Here is a 12540-nt window from a genome sequence, read left to right on the forward strand (position 1 = left end):
TGCATCCCGTGCAAAAAGCATCTGCTGAATTTGGGGGAGACGCTTTGAAAATCATCCCCCCTCCAGCATTTTGCTGCAAGAACACGTGCTGTGGTGCAGGGATGCCTCATCCCCACTGGGATATGCCATGCAATGGGTGTCCCAGCCTGTCCTCTCCTATCGCCTGTGGAGGTTTCATCTGGGCAAAACCTGCTCCTGAGCAGCCTGGATCACCAAAATCATACTGCTGGGTGTCTGATGGGACGTGCTATAGCATGAAGTGTGACCTCCCAGCTCCTGCTACATGACAAAACACCACGGAGAAGCCCCATTTTTACTGCTGAACCCACTCAAAGTGAAGCATTTTTGGTCCATCCAACAAGCCACGTGGAAATGACAGAGGAAATGACAGCTTTTTTTTTTTTTCTGACTTTTTTGATTTTTCTGATCCATCTTTTTCAGAGTTTTGGTACTGAGGGACAAAGAAACAATATCCTGACTCTCCGAACATCGACTTAGACCATACCCAAGGACTCCTGCAAAGCAGACTGCCCAGCAAGCAAAGCCACTTTGCACCTACAGGGGACAAGCTGCTTTTCCAGCTCTGACACTGCATCACCCTGGACCCCAGAGGCAGGCAAATCCAGAACAGCCCCCAGACACTGGTCTAAGAAATCAATGCTTTCCACCAAGAAAGGGAAAGCACCATCCGGCAGTACTTCAGAGAGGAGCAGAGCTGAAGGTTCAGCACAATGTCGCTCCCAACAGCAGCCCCTGATGCATCTCAGCTTGCAAATACGAAAACACAACCTCAAGCCCATTCTCACTGGGAAAGATAGAAAGAAACGGGAAAAAAGAAAAAGGAAAAAGTGTTCTACTTACAACCAGCTCGGTGAACATGACATCCAGCTCCTCCACTGGAGGCATGGGCAGCGCGGGCTCCATGGTCTGCAGGGCGAAGCTGCTGTCATTGCGCAGGCGGTACGTGATCTCGGGGTGGTCGCTGCTGCGAAAGCAGCAGAAGATGAAGGAGATCCCCCGGCCGCTCCTCTTCCTCGGGGCCATGGCCGAAATCCTCCGCTTCCCTCCCTGCTGGGCACTAGATCCTGGGGAGAGAGGAGAGAGGAGGCTCCGGCAGCTGCCCCGCAGCACCGCGCTCCCGTCCCGCGGGGAGGAGGAGGAATCGGAGCCACCCACGCGCTCAGCGCGGAGGGGAAGAACGGAGACGGTTTACATGCCAAATATTTCTGCTCAGATTTGACATTTACAGTCCTGGCAACCTTGAAGACCGCACGAGTTCAAAAGACGCCTTTGCTTGCCTTGTGCCGACGCCGTCGGAGCGGGCAGCGGGGCAGGGGGACGCGCCGGTGTCCCCGCACTCGCAGCCCCGCAGCAGGACAGGTCCTGATCCCCTGATACCGCTGCAAAGCCCTGCAAATCCCTGCACAAATCCCCGCTGATGTCCCCGTGCTGTGCCGCTCCTGCCCGTCCAGCCCCGTCACAGGGGGGGGCAGATTTGGGGTGCTGCAGCCAAGAGCAGCTGGATGTGCTTGGCGGCACCAGGGACATGGTCCCCAGTGCGAATGGCTCAGTGCTCGAAGACCTTATACAGCTCAAGAAGCCCTGAGCTGCGAGGCACAAAAAATACCCTACATACCCCTGGTTTGCTCTTAAACGTGTCCCTAAACATCCACTGGCAGCTGCTGGTTGGGTGGCTCTTTTTCACGGAAAGTTTTGCTTGGCTTTAATTAGATAAACCCTGCTTGGAATTCCGGTAAATATTTACAAGACGCGGATTGAGCTGATAAAAATCACACTGCGCCGGTAGCTCAGACTTTTCCTACGCAGTGCTTGCGTGGGACATTACTCAGGCCGTTGGTTGGATCGGTTTGGCTCAGTTCTCAAGGCCGTGTCGGGCACGATGCTCGTGGCAGGAGGATGAATGTCCAACAGCGAGTGAGCCCGAAAGAAATGCCAACCCATGCCCTGCCCGACGGCTTACAACAAGGACCAGACAAAAACTGCACCAAAACCATGGCCATCGAGCACAAAAGTCAAAAATACAAGGGGAGGAGCGGCTACGAGGGATGAGGACAGCAAAGAAACATCCCAAGGAGAAAAATCAACCAGCAAAGCACAGTGTGTTTTGTTTTGTTTTTTACAAAAATTAAATATTTGACTTCTAAATCCACATATTAAACACCCACATATTTTATCTCTGCGAAGCAAGACACTGAGATGTTCGGAGAGAGGACAAAAAGCCGCACGCTGCCAAATTTAATGCAGGAGGTTGAAATATGGATGACTCGGATTTGCTAACAACATTAAGAGGAGACTTGGACAAAAGGTCAGCATTTCGACAGAAATCTCCATTTCCCTAAAGAATTCCCATTTCCATCTAACTACGTAAGTGTCAAAATACCCAAATGGCCAAAAAAACAGCTGCTGGGCACCACGGAGAGCCACCGCCGGAGGTAGGTTGGCATCACACCTGTGCTGGGACCCTGCACCACCTCTTGCATGGCCCTGAGCAGCAAACACTGCCTTCCCAAAAATAAGAGACCTCGCAGAAAATTCAGGCTTTGCTCCCATCGCCTTAACTGAGGACCTGACCCTTGAAATTATTTTCGACCGCATATTTTTAGCACATGGTGTAATCATCTGCTGAAGCGGGAGCGACGGGAAACAGTCGCTCGGTCTGCATGGGGGATAATCTCTGTGCCCAATCTGCAGGGCCTCCCTTCTCGGCGAGCCCGAAATCTCATTTCACATCCAGCGCCTCGGATTTGGGAAAATGCAGCCACTGGAGGAATTTCAGCTGCCACGAAATCTCGCATGGCAGCTCCCAGGCAGGCAGCAGCAGAGCAAATCCATTAGCAGTCCACTGGCACCCACGGGGCTTCGGGAGGGGGTTGACACCTGGTGGGCAGTTTCTTTCCTAGGGGGAGGGATGCAAACAAAGAACTAGGGAGACGTTTTCTCCAACAGGGAGAAAATAAAAAATGTCCTGCGGGTTTGGGTCCTGCAGGAGCACAGCACAGAGGGAAACGAAGGCAGGGAGGTGGCTGCACGGCTGTTTGTGCCTTGCATGGGAGCTTGGTCCCAACTCACACATGATTATCTGTGAAAAGCTTCGTTACTTGGTCTTCCTACCAAATCAGGGCACAATCCTGCTCCTGCAGCCAGGGTGCTTCATGGGCTGGACCAAACTGACCCGTCCTCCTCTTCCACAGGGCATTTTCTAGCCCCTTTTCAGCACCACGTCAACCTCCTTGCAACCTGCTGCTGCCTACAAGCTCCGATTTGGGCTTGCAAAAATGCACAGAAAGCTTTTATCAGGAACACACCTGCTCCTCAGGGACACCCCCTCCTGTTGGTGTTTTATGAGGAGCTTGAATGACAGAGCAAAAGGCAAGGTTTTATTTTGGGCTCTAAAGCAGACAGTGGTGTAGTAACCAAGACGAGGTATTTCTGAGCCGCTTCCAGCTCTGGAGCTGTTGAGGTTCCTCATTTTCATCCCGAAACAATTAAAAGAAAAAAAAAAAACGCCCTGTAACGCAGGCTGAGTGGGCTGTGGGTTATTAGCAACAAAGGCTAAAAATGGTTGGGGAAAGAATATGTTAGCTACCAGGCAAATAGCACGAAACCTCGAGAACGCTGATGAATATTCATTACGGCAATGGATAAAAATCAAAACTGCTTCCTGGCAGGTCGGCGGGAGCGCTGCAGACAGCGCAGATTGCCTCAGAACACAGTCCAGATACACAGCCTCCTCTTTTCCCTGTAAATTCTGCAGAAATGGGTTATTCGAGGAGAGAAGAAATGACAGTTTCTTGCAGCCCAGTGGCTTGCAGTAAGGAAAGGGAAAGGAACCAGTTCCATGTGGCCCCGCTTGTTAAACAGCCTGCTCCCACCTCCCATCTATACGTTTGAGCACTAATTACATCAATAAATTCAAGTCAGATTGTGATCTAATGCTGCCTTCTGGCCTTTACTACTGAGCAGGCCAGAATAAATTAAATTTAATTGCCCCTGTATGTACAGAGCCGGGGAAGATAGGCTGGGGAGGGTCATCGAGGGAACTTCTCGCCAAACCCCAAATCCCCAGGCAGGACCGATGGGGCTGAGTGGTTTCTAAAACTGCTCTGATTTTCCAGAAATAGGTAGAAATGTGCATGGGACGAGCTTGGACAGGAAGGACTGGGAGAGGAGGATGCAGGATGGAGACCAGTCGTGCTGCCTGGCTCTCATGCACCACCTCGGGCCAAAGTCATCCCTGCAAACCTGCACTTGTGCGGGTTTGTAAAGGATGAGCCTGATTTCTACTGCAGTTGTGCAAGTGATGGGGATCGCCCCAGCTCCCCGAGGCCTCCCAAAGACCGGTTTTGCCCAGGATCTTGCACGACCGACGGCTGTCAGCTCGAGCTGAAGCTGCTTTTCTGCAAGCTCGTGCCCCCCGCGGGACCCGCTCGCTGCATTCCTGCTGCCTGCTCGCTCCATCACATCCCCACGGCTGGTTTTGCTCCCCGGGGGAGGCCAGATGATGTTGGGGAACGATATGGACAGATCCTAATTAATTACAAGAGATTTGCTTTTGGCAAGCTGGAGGAGATAAAGGGCATTTGTCCTCTCTGAGCTAACGAACCACTCCAGCAACCAGACGAGGGAACTGTGCCACTCTCCCCCAGCCACAGGCACTGGTGGCAGGTAACGGGGTACCTGTGGCAACCCCTTTGCCTGGCACCACAAGACACTGCCCCTTTCCACGAGATTTATTCAAGTTCTGTCCCATTTCCTGGGTGGGGGGAAATAGAAGCTGTCTGTGGGGTCGGTTCATAAAAATGATGGGGCTGGGGAGCAGGAGGCAACATGTGCCCCAGGACAGGAGTGGAGCCTGGGAGGTGTCTGAGCCTTCGGCAGGTGTAGGAGGAGAAAATCCTTCATGTATGACTTGGGTGAAACCCCGACACTCTGCGAGGGAACGGCTGCCAAGAGCATTTGCTAAATTTGGAGCTGACACTGGACAAAAGGAGAACGTTTGCTCTGACACAGCGACGTGTTCCAAGCAGAGACTTTTTTTCTTGAAATGAAGACAGCTTTTGGCTGTGGGGTCGTAAAGCAGTGATTGCAATAGGGATCTGGTCTTTGGGGTCTCTACGCCACCCAGTTAAAAATGACTTCAGGAGCATCTCTCCTTGGCTTGTGGTACCCCTGTTACTTGGTCACCTCTCCTCCCACACCTCTGGTAAGGAGATGGGGGTCTCTGAGCTCCAGAAGCTGCCCTGGGGTCTGTAGCTGGCTCCTTCCAGGTGGGCAGGGGGATGCCTTGGCTGCACCCCAAGGCGACAGGGCAGGTAAAGGGACGGCTTCCACCTGTCCCGTGCTGATTTCTGCTGGTGCAGGCTGCTCAGGAGCCACATCTGCGAAGGACCAGGTGACTCCAGGGCAGGGCGCTTCCTGGAGGCTGGCACCTCGTCCTTGCGAAGCGTGCCAAAACCCTGCACAAACGTCACGACGGAGTTTGGACCGTGATAACAGCTCAGGGCAGGCGAGGCAGCAGGACACGGCCCTGGCTGTGACTGAAGCAGGCGGGATCCCAGCCCTCCTCCTCCGAAACTCCAGCGGTGACCTTGCCGGCGGCTCTGCAACGCCTGCTGCGCGGTGTGATCGCGGTGCCAAGCGGCAGGGAGGTGTTTTAATCCCAGTGCCTTCCCCTCCTGCCCGTGCTGTTGGGCTGGCTGTTGCACAGCTTCTTTTAAAAGAGGCGTAAAGGGCGAAACGAAGCTTTGGGAAGGAGCTGATCCAAGCGCTCCTTGCGACCACTCCCTGCTTTGCCAAACAGCCATAAACCAGAGATGAAGGTGGGTGAGGGCAGGCGATGCTCCTCTGGAAATAGGGCACCAACCCAAAACAACAGCAGCAGCCACGGCTGCCAGAGAGGCAGCAACAACGCCGGGGTGGGACACGCTCACAGCTCCCTGAAGCCCACATTTGGGACCCTGACACGAGTGCCACCGTGACCGACTGGAGCGTGCTGCTGTTTCAGGTCCCCCCCGTGCCTCACAACACCCCGGCATCGCCTTGAGCAGTGCTCCCATGAACTCAGTCATTAGGAGAAAATTGGGCCCCGGTGTCGCTTCCGCCTTCGCTTTAAGGAGAGGAGCACGGCAATTACAGTTTGCATATTCAGCAGCCTCCTTGGCAAGCTCCATCAGCCCGCGTGGAGCAAGGTGCTGCCGGAGCCTGCCCGCCACCGATGCCCCAGCGAGCTGGTTCGAAGCCAGCACCGGCACTGCGGCTCTGCGGTCGGCAGCACCAAAATACCCAGCGAGGGCACAAACGCATGCAAAGGAGGGTGCGCGCTCCTCTTCGCACCCGCCCCCAAACCCACGCGGCAGCTAGGAGCTAAATCATCAAATATGAACAGCAGCTCGCTGCTTTTCTGGCTCCTCTCCCATCCCCTCCCCAAACGAGGAGACGAGATCCCGAGCGAGCTCTTTCCCAACCGGGAGCTGTATTTCAGCGCGTTTCACAAGGTGAAACTCTTTCTGGTGACGCTCGCTGGCTGGCTCCGCCGAGCCCTGGCCCATTTCGGCATCTCTCACCTCGCCAAACGTCTGCCCCCACCCTGGAGTTTCGGGTGGCGCAGGGTGCTCCTGCCTGATGGGCATTTTCTGACAATCCCCCCATCACTGCCCAGTGGCCTCGCTTGCTGGCGGTGGCTGGGAAAGGCTCTGCTACCGTGGGCGATGTTGCAAGACCCCCCCTGAGCGCCAACAACGCTGAGAAACGCCAAAAACGAGTTCTGATTTTCCACCTTACACACCGCAGAAAACCGGCACCCTGCGTGGCTCTGCTCGATAATTCGACCCATTGGGTGTTGATTGCGAGCCCTCTGAAACGTGTGTGTGAGGCCGTGCCCATCTGATCAGGCGGCACAAGCGTTATTATTTATTTATCAGTGTTGTTTTTAAACCCGGGAAGCAATCCCCTCCCTGGGTGAGCAGCTAAGGAAGAGGATCGCATCGGTGGGAGCCTCCTCCCCTCCCACCGGGCAGCCCGGAGGACTGGAGCCCGTCCCCAGCACCTCCAGCACACAGCCCAGCGCCGCCCGGGTGGTTTCTATTAAAAGCAGCCAGGCTGACTTTTTGGCCACAAACTCCCACGCACGTTTTCCTCAGACCCCTTTCTCAGACGCGGCGCCGTTTTCACCCGCAGACTGCACAGGAGAGGAATGTTTGTGTTTGGGTAAAATACGTGCGCATCGGCAGGAGCTGGTTTGATGGTGTAGGGGAAAAAAAAAAATAAAGCCACAAAGCATTTGGCCCCAAAGCCTTGAAGCATTTGATGACTGGCTTTCTCCCCTGGATCCTCCCGTGAGTCAGAGCTCGGGAGCCCTCCCGTGCTGCCAGTGCTACACCTCTGGGAGCAGAAAGGGGCTTCCGAGTGCCTTGTAGGCACACCTGGACGTGGCCTTGCTGCTGTCGGGGAAAATGGGCTGCCAGAAGGAGCCTGACTCATCGTGAAATCACAAGAGCTGCAATTCCCAGCATAAGCAAATCTCAACATTCTTCAGTTTCGCTGATTTACATTTATATGCCAAATCCTAAATTATCCCAGATCCTCCTCCCTCTTTCCAGAGATCCTGTTGGACTCCACGACCCAAAAAAAAAGAGGGGGTTGCAGCTCCGAATTTCACTCCTGCTGCACAATACCAGCGTGATAGCTGCATGCCGCCTCTGACTTTGGCAGGAGCCAGCTGCAGTTGCAGGCTCCCAGCCTGGTCCCTGTGTGTCCCATCTGCCAGCACTGCAAAAAAAAAAAAAAACAAAAAAAAAACAGCACTCGCATAAAACGTGTTTACTGCCTTCTGTATTCTTTCCTTTTATTGTGGCATTCATCAAAAAACAGAGCGTACATCTGGGCCTGCTGCCTCGCAAGAAGACATTTTCCTCTGCTCCCATCCAAATGAGCTCGCAGAGGCATTTCGGGGACTTGATGGTGAAATTCAGATTGCAGCATGAAAAATTAAACCAGTTTATTCACCGAGCCAGCACGCAGCTATATGTTCAGGGGCAGGGAAGGGATGGGTGAGGTGACCTGTTTCACAGATTTGTAATACGCCAAGAAAAGCCTGCTTTTTTTTTTCTGTCTGCACATTACTTGACGATGCTGTTCAGAGAAAAGAGCAGCAGCTTCCACTCGAGTTTCCATGCGAGCGTTTGCCTGGCAGCATCACGGCACAGCTCCAGTCGCTTCTGCTGCAAGAGAGCAAAGAGGAGCGCCCAGCCCAGAAGCACGCGCACCGGGGGCTCCACAATCAGCTTTTCTGGGGAAAAGCACACAGCAGGGCGAGACACGATCTGCCTTAAAGCTCTCCAACTGAAGGAGCAGCACTGCCTGCTTTGGCAGCCCAGCAGAAATACAGATAAGGGTCTGGATGCTGTGGGAACATCCCTGTCTTGGGCATGGGAGTTTTGGAGAGGTTGGGTGCAAGGATGCTTGCAGGGGTGCCCGCACAGCCCCGTCGTGGCTGCAGGGACTGATGCTGCTCAACGCACAGATGCGTCCAGCCAGGGAAAATGCTGCTGGAGCAAAACTTTGTTTAGTTTTCGAGGATTAAAAACAAACCTTGATGGAAGTATCCCAGACAGCCAGACAGCGGGCGGCACGGCAACACCAAAAGAGGTCACAAGTTCGCCATTAAAAGGGTAAACGTAACCGGGGGTGAGCTCAGCACCAGGTCCTCGAAATGGCCACAGACCACTTCCAGCTGGAGCTCCATCAGATACACGAACATGGGCAAATGCCATTTATTTCAGGAACAAGGACAACAGGCGTGTAACCCCCTACAAGACCCAGTTTGGGAGCCTATATAAATATATATGTATTTCCCAATACTCACTAGGGTGCTAAGTGACCTAATTCCACGAACTACACGTGTGCCTTTTTCCAGCAGACGGGCAGACCTCTGGTCCTTCTTTTGCTGAAGCAAACATAAAAGCAGGTGGCGGGAGGAAGAAATATATTTCAACCCCCTTATTACACCACAAGATGCCTCAGCCAGCTCAGAGGGATGTGACAGCTCCATTCAGCATCCCAGGGCAACAGGAGGTCCTGCTGCTGCTTCATCCCACCTCCATCCTCAGCACCCAGCACTGTCACAAGCTGACATCCAGCCCCGCTGCATCTCCATCCCTGGTTTTGCCCAAATTTGAGCGAAAACACTTGCACTAAGCTAAAAAAACCACCTCCGCGGGGCTGATAACATGAGATGTGAAGCCCACACCAGCGTATCACAGTGACCAGAAAGCTCCCAACACAGCAGGACCACTTTCCAGCCAGCCCCCAGAAGAGGAGCTCCCATCTCAGTATTTCTCTGTTTACCCCCAAAGGATGTGGATCTAAGTCTGTGCGTTTTTGAGATCACTGCGGGCTCCAAGCACTTACTTTGATGATGCAAAGCTTTTGTCAATAAAAGCTGAACAGCCTGGCAAGTGTGGAGAGAGGAGCCGCATTTCCCACTGTTGGAGGATATTTGTTTGCCAATTAGCCTTTTCCTGGAGAACAATAGTTCAATAAAAGCCTTGCTTTATTTTAATTCCTTTTTTTCCTTCCCTTCTCCCCCCTCAAGCCCTGTTCCTCCAATGAATATTTGGGCTCTGACTTTGATATATCGTATGCAAAGCCTCTCTGCTGAACTTTCCATTTCACTGCTCCCCATTTCAGCGGTAATCCCTGGGGTGAGACGGGCTCTCCCACTGTAAAACGGGGGAAGGAAGGCAGGTTTTTCCTCTCTTAAGCCTCTTAATTAATTTGGCACCACACACGGGATTTTTGAAGCCGTTCAGCAGTGAACGCCTGCCTGCAGTACAGCAGCTCAGCAATGTCTGGGGCCAGCACCACGGCAAAGGAATCGAGGAGCCACCGGCCAAGTCCCCGCTGGCCAATTTTGGGTCATGTTTGGGGATTTGGGCATTAGCCATGCTTAAGGTGAGGCTTCTAGAGCTGCTGGTTTTTATGCAACTTGCTGTGTGCAGCGAGCTGGCTTTTGTGCTTTTAAAATGAAAGTGGGTTGAAGCTGGTACAAACAGGAGACCTTACTGAAAGGGACCCTGATGGGCAGGTAGATCTCTGAGCAGTTCATTAAACTTCTGGTCCAGAGAGTGCCCAAAGCCAGCCAAACAGATTCATTAGGTCTATCAATTGCCCTACACGCCACGAGCCATGTGAAATGCGGATTTCCCTTTAAAGATTTTAAAACACTGACATTAATCCAGAGTGATTTTTCCCCCTGAAGTATGAATTTGGGGTCGAGAATTCTTTGATAAAAATGGCTGAGAGCAGAAATTCCCCACTGGCAACTCTCCTTGCAGCACGGCACTAATACCTCCCACTGCTCCAGCAGATGAGCACTGAGAAATAATATACGTGAGCTCGCATCAGACACGACGTGATGCTGCACAACTGCACAGACATGGCTCGGGGAGATGAGAAGGGCTCCAGCACTACGTCTGCTCCTAACTGGGTTGCTAAAAGCAGAAATTTTTATCACATTACACTAAAAGGCTGCTTGCATTTAGACATTTAAAAAAGGAAAATAAAAAAAGCAGGCAAAACCAGCAGGCAAGTCTAATTGGAAGGCTTGATTGAATTTTTTATGCAATACAATCTAGATTACAGCAAAACCTCCGCTTTGAATAGGAGGGACGCAGGCTTCCCATCAGAGCTCAAGCCCATCTCCTTATAATTCAGAGGAGCCAGTTTAATCAAGGCACACCGTTTTAATTGCCTAACTACCCTCCTCTCACCGACTGCAAGAGCAAGGGCTTGCTCCGAACCCCGCCAACTCATCTGCCTCTGGGGATGGCCAGGGTGATGGCCCTTCCCCTGCAGAGCATCCCGAGGGGAACGTCTGTCCGGTGGAAATCCCAAGGGGACGCATTTAAAAATCAATACTGGCCATTTTAATGCTTAATCCAGGAAAGTATCAGCATCAGCAGCATCGATATAAACCAAATTTAAACACACTGAGTAGGTGCACAGGCTTCGGGTTTTTGTGCACTGATTTAGCCAAATCTGTTTTTACCCCATTCAAGTCCAAATGGGGCATCTGCAACGCTGCTAATGCTTCAGGCATCCTGTCGGCCTCATCTCTGTAGCTTCTTTGATGCAATGATGCTGTTTAAAACCCAAGCCTCTTCTCTTCATGAGCAAACACTTCCAGTAAGGAACCCCCCCGCCCGTGAAGGTGCAAGATTGCAATGACAACAGCCACCTCCCTGCCAAGGCTACGTACAGAATTTTGTACTATTCTTATTATTACCGTTTTTGCAGGTTTTCACATTGCACTCGCCACAAATTGCAACACAAAAATTCTCACTCCTGTAGTTATTTACACAGAGATCTTCCTGTTCATTAAATCTGGAAAACAAACAGCCTCATAACTGTGAAGAGATGCTTGAAAAAGTGACCCTAGGGTACCCCTATGAAGCTCAGACACCCTGAGAGAATATAACTGTGCTTGAAGCTTTTAATTTAATCTCATCTTTTGGAGACAGAAGACTCAGTGTTCCCTTCTTGAGACCAGCACCATTTCAGACACCCCACGAGAGCAGAGAAACCTTTCCAGCCGCCACCGCAGGCACAAGCCCAAGCTCACAAAGCCACAGTATCACCAAGTTCTCAAGGGACACAGCATCACATTCTGCCCTCATCCATCACCCTGCCTGGGCAAATGCCACTTCAGCTCTGCAGAGAAGCCCCGTGGTGCAACACCCCCACTCTGCTCATCCTCACACATCTTCAAACCACGTTGCAGATGCCTTCTCGCTTAGGGTTGGAGTCCACCACTCTGGCCAGCAAAGAAAAACCCTTCTCCCCATCGACACCAGGCCAGTTAACTCGCAATCCAAAGCCAAAGAAGCTTCTTTGAGGGCTTCCATGTCCTGGTGGTGGAGAGGTATTGTAGGAGTCCTTGCACCTGTCCCCTGGGTGAGGCTTTATGGTACCAGTGGTGATCAGGAGCCTGGGGACGTTGCTTCAAAATTCAGAAAGGATTCCTGGCTTTGGGGCGATATGTTGACTGACATCAGGTCTACCCAGCTCTCCAGTGAAAAAGGGTCTCCCCAGCTGCGTTTTTGCATTCATGGCTCACCAGATCTTTTATTACAGCCCAGACAACACCACTCATGATGAAGCAGGGCCCAGCAGGTCTAACCAAGCTTGAAACCCATCAAACAAACCTTTATTCCTTGATCTGAGCTTCACCATGCCCATGCCACAAGGGTCAGGAGCCAGCCATTTGCTGTGTTCGCCTGGCTTACACCACAATTAACAGCCCTAATAACAAAAAGGCCCAGCAAAGTGAGCAGAGTCACTGCTTGCTGGCTCAGGGGCTGTAACAGAGCGACACCATCTCTGCTCAGATACCCTCAGGTAACATTTTTGACTCTTGGCCAGGAGATGGAGGTCGCCACAGGGCCTGGCTGGGTGCTGCTGCTCTCTGCTCGGCCTAGCACCAGCTGGGAAGGCCCAGAGAGCCTCCATCCACCCCTCTGC

The 12540-nt window shown here is 52.4% G+C and overlaps 1 protein-coding gene across 3 annotated transcripts in view; it reads right to left on the reverse strand.

Moving 5' to 3' along the window:
- Window positions 1-12540, reverse strand: part of DAAM1 (dishevelled associated activator of morphogenesis 1) — an 84511-nt gene that overhangs the window by 50222 nt on the left and 21749 nt on the right. For 2 of the 3 annotated variants that reach the window (XM_084520910.1, XM_084520908.1), the window contains exon 3: window positions 862-1085. In XM_084520910.1, the coding sequence (XP_084377036.1) occupies window positions 862-1044 (183 nt within the window). In that variant the 5' untranslated portion in view covers window positions 1045-1085. Of the gene's footprint in view, window positions 1-861; window positions 1086-3654; window positions 3770-12540 lie in introns of all 3 variants that reach the window. The other variant, XM_084520909.1, reaches the window with a different exon arrangement.

The sequence above is a fragment of the Aythya ferina genome, assembly GCF_964211825.1.
Source record: "Aythya ferina genome assembly, chromosome: 5".
Taxonomy (NCBI): Eukaryota; Metazoa; Chordata; class Aves; order Anseriformes; family Anatidae; genus Aythya; species Aythya ferina.